General features: G+C 36.4%; 1 protein-coding gene across 1 annotated transcript; it reads right to left on the minus strand.

The window, feature by feature from the left end:
• Nucleotides 1-715: 715 nt before the first annotated feature.
• LOC108399036 (olfactory receptor 12D1-like) lies at nucleotides 716-1,632 on the minus strand. The gene is given in 2 exon segments (XM_017663538.3): nucleotides 716-999; nucleotides 1,002-1,632. Coding segments are annotated over 2 exon segments (915 nt in total).
• Between the last annotated feature and the right edge of the window lie 2,952 nt (nucleotides 1,633-4,584).

Consider the following 4,584-nt stretch of genomic DNA (forward strand, 5'->3'; position numbering starts at 1 on the left):
ATTTTTTTCAATCTGTCTCCACTTTTAACAATTTTACAGTAAATCTTTACAGTTTGTGCAGTGATTTATAAAACATCCCTGGAGATAGTTTCCCAAATTTTTAGGTAAACGATTGGCTCATTTATCTCTGTTAATTATTGCTTGCAACATCATTTGAAAGTACTTACATGACTCCCTGCTTGGAGAAAAAGAAATCATGACATACTGCTTAAAAATACCCTTGAACTCATATGTGAGTTGACATTTACTATTCTAATTGAGTAACCATGGCCCCATATTCAAAGTTGCAAAAGTAGCAGCATAATAGTTTTTTGCTATTAAATATAAAATGTGTTTAAGGAGTCACACTATAAATGACCTGTGTATTATCCAACTACCAAGTACATGGGCAATATAGACATATTTCTATATCTGATTTCATTCAAGAACACATAACAAGAATAAGAATACATAATAACAATACATAAAAAATCAGTTTTGTCAACTGATATCCCAAAACAAATTCAGTATAGGATTCCATGGCTGGTATCCCTTTTGTCAAAGTTTCTCTTACATTACCCAGGGATGCATTGTTTAATACAACTAGACTAGACTTTCCCTTTTATTTTTCTTTATCCAGTTCCATCTGTTATACATATTATAAACATTTTGAGGAGTGGTATAATTTCACATCAGCATTCTCATTGCCTGCTTATTTATACCTCAGAGTGGTTCTCTAGGTTTCTTCAAATTGGAGCCTCCTTCTGATCACCCTACTCAAGGCCCTTTTTACTTCCCTGTTTCTCAAAGTATAGATCAGTGGGTTTAGTACAGGTGTGACCACACTGTACATAATGGCAATGACCCGGTCCTGGTCCATGGAACTACTTGGGGCAGGATGAATGTAAGTAAAGACAACAGGGGCATACAAAAGAATAACTACCATGAAGTGGGAGGCGCAAGTGGACAGTGCTTTGTGAAGCATGCTGCAAGAATGGGTCTTGACAAAAAGATGGATGTTAAAAAGAATGTGCCCATGGCAATGGTCCCTGCAGCAGTATTGAGCAGCCTCTGGTTGAGCTCAGTGTTCCCACAGGCCAACTCCAGCAATGGCTTAACATCACAGAAGAAATAACGGATATGATTGGAACCACAGAAATTCAAGTGAGAGGTCATTATGGACTGCAGAAGGGCATGGAAAAAACCAATAACCCAGATAGTGATAGCTGTGTGGGTACAGCACTGATGATTTATGATGACAGTGTAACGAAGTGGTTTGCAGATAGCCACAAAGCGGTCAAAGGCCATCACTGCCAACAACATGGCCTCTGTGCTTCCCAGGAAGTGCAAGAAGTGAAGCTGGCTTATGCATCCCATGAAAGAAATTGCTTTGTGTGTAGAGAGGAAGTTCTCTAGCATCTTTGGCAGTGTCACTGTGGAGTAGCAGATGTCTAGACATGACAGGTTTCCCAGGAAGAAATACATAGGTGAATGGAGTCTTGGATCAGAGATGACAATCATCAGGATGACACCATTCCCAGCCACAATGATGAAATAAATTGCAAGGAAAACCACGAAGAGAAAAGGCTGTAGTACTTGGATGTCTGTCACTCCCAGTAGGAGAAATTCAGTGACTGAGGTGTGATTTGACATCACTTAAAAGAAAAGACAACGTAATATATGGAGTGCTGTCCCTGCTGGGAATCAGAGTCCTTCCAGTTGAGGATTTTTCTCACCTAGACAACATTGTTTTGAGGGAGACCATTGTTGTTTTACATAGTCCGAATATCAGATATATAGTATTTATACCATTAGGTAATTTAATATTAATGTTACATATTGATTGTGACCCAACCATTTTTTTCTTTATTAGATTTATCACTAATAGTTTTCTTCTAGTGATTCAGAGCATGTTGCCAGCCTACCATCTTTTCGGGGTGTGAACATATACCTTCTGGCATAACTTTCCTTCCATCTTCCTAAATCAGCTCTAACAGGGGGCAAATTTTTAAATATTCCACCTCACTGCTATCTCTTGACCTAGTGAGAAACTGCCTAAAGGGTTTTTACTTAAGAAAAATATGACAAGGAGAGAATAGTAAGAACTCTAAGGAAATATGTATAGAGATGCACAGATCAGAGTTATTCCTGTAAGAGTGAATCTTTCAATGTTTGGAAAACCTCTGAGAGGAGAAGAAAAAGGTTTGATGTGATTAGAATAAAAAATGAATTAACTGGAGAGCCCATGGGATTCTAGGCTTTATAGCTGGAGGCGATTTTCATACTTTATGTAACTTCTACTACACCTCCATGAAAGTCTGGCTTCAAGCAATTCAGACTAGGTTTCTTTGATAGCCATGTACATTTTGTATGTTGCTAAAATTTATCACTCCTGTTTAAGATAAAAATGTTATGCCAAATATCACTTTTGGTTCCCTGACCTACAAATCAAAGTATTAGTAAAAATTCATTTAGGGAAAGAATTCTTCCTAACATTTAAAAAGAATTAGCAACTAGGTTTGTCTTACTAAATTATTTATTTCACTGCAATATCAATAGAGATAACACATTTGGAGTATATCTAGAGAACCAGTCATGTTGAATTGATAATGAGATATGGTGATAAAAATGTAGGAAGTAAAGAGCCTTTATAATCCACAAATAAAATGATAGGTGACTGTTCTAAGTCCTAGATATTTAACTTTAATAGTGGCAAGCAGAGAGAAAATACAGGCAACTCCCCATCTGGAGTCCTATTTTATTCTCTTACCTAATTGAGTGTTCAGATTCACAGCTAAGGAAGCTTTCCACGTTTAAACTCCCAGTGATTATAAATAGTAGAAAAATATTTGAAGTGATAGTTCATATTGGGATTGCAACATAAGGTCTTCATCCACAATAACCTCTTCTCTTTCTGAAAATCTGCATGCCGTTTATAAGCCACATTTCTGGAGATACACAAATCCTGAGGGAGATTTTCTCCTGGGTCTGAGAAAGAGTGTTGCAAGAATAAACAGGATATCTCTCCATACCTGCAATGTTCAGGGGCTCCCCATGGGGAATTCCTTTCTTGAGTTCCATATTTTTTCATTGTTCCTATTTATTTTCCTTGCTATGTTGTATGGCCTCTTTAGTTTCAGAACCATGGACAGCTCAATTCTCAATGGCCTCATACGTTATCTGGCTTCTTAATTAAATTATTTTTTTCTTCCTTAGAAGGAGGCATGGATATACTTTCTCATCTTGAGAACTTCCCTGGAAAACCTTTGTGTACAACTTGGAATGAAATTTGTTAACACAGTTACAGAGTGGGGGTCAGTCACATCTCATTGGTCCATATGGAAAGATTATCTTTAATATTCTACTCATTTTATTACTGTGGTTGTAGGAAAAACAAACCAAGGTGAATAGAGACTTGTAATTTTGCTTTTTCCTTCCAATTCTGACTCCCCACTGTTGGTAATAACACAATACTTTTCTTTAATTTTGGGATCCCAAAGCTCATACGTCTCTCTGGGGGAAGAGGCAAGTCTCTCCAGTGTGTATCCTTGCTTCTTGCTGTATCCTTTAGGTAAAAATATTCCATCTGTTTCATCCAAGGAATATCTGTATATTCTCTGACATCTCTCCAGGCTTTCTAATAACAGTTACAAATGACATGTACTTTGTGGTCCATCTTCCTATTGAGGTTCAATTCTTGTTGCTTTGCAGAAATTCCATATATATTCATCACCTTAATAATTCCTTTTTCTGTGCTATGGATATAATACAAAGAAATCACATTTATTGTGTTCTCTCTGTGTAAGTTATTGTTCTGAGTTCCTCACATGTGAAATAATTGATAAATATAGAGGTGCATCTTTAAAGTGTAAAATGTTGTGATTTGATTTTCTTATACTTTTTTTGGTATCATTAATCTACCATTACATGAGGAACATTATATTTACTAGACTCCCCCCATCACGAAGTCCTTCCCACACACCCCATTACAATCACTGTGCATCAGCATAGTAAGATACTATAGAATCGCTACCATGATAATAATTAACATGTCCATCACCTCACATCTTAACTATTTTTTTTGTGTGTGGTGAGAATATGAAATCTAGTTTCAGCAACTTTCATGTATGCATTACTGTATTAACTATGTTCATCATTTAATTTAAACTAAGTCATTTTGTTTTGCAGTAAATTCTGAAATGTGGATTCACACTAAAGCTCTGTAGTTGTAGATAAACTGCAATGTAGTCTCCATTTTTGCAAAATACCACCCATCTCAATTTTCTCTACAATTTCTTCAGTTGTATAGAAATTCATCATTTTAATGAAGTCGTGACCCGTGACTTTCTTCTTTTCATTTTGGCTCTCTGAGGTGCTGTTTATAAACTATTCTCCCCATCAAGTCAAAATGAAATTGTCTCAAATATATGCTTCTATTATAAGGCAAGCTTCATGGGCATATGACCAATGCAGTCACAAAGGACTGTGCTCAGTAGGGCCCCATGGTTGAATTAATGCTTTGTTTTCACCATCTTGAATTATAAATAATTTATGAACAATGGACCCTGCATTTTTATTTTTCACGGATGCCCCTAATTTTGTAAC

The sequence above is a fragment of the Manis javanica genome, chromosome 16, assembly GCF_040802235.1.
Source record: "Manis javanica isolate MJ-LG chromosome 16, MJ_LKY, whole genome shotgun sequence".
NCBI lineage: Eukaryota > Metazoa > Chordata > Mammalia > Pholidota > Manidae > Manis > Manis javanica.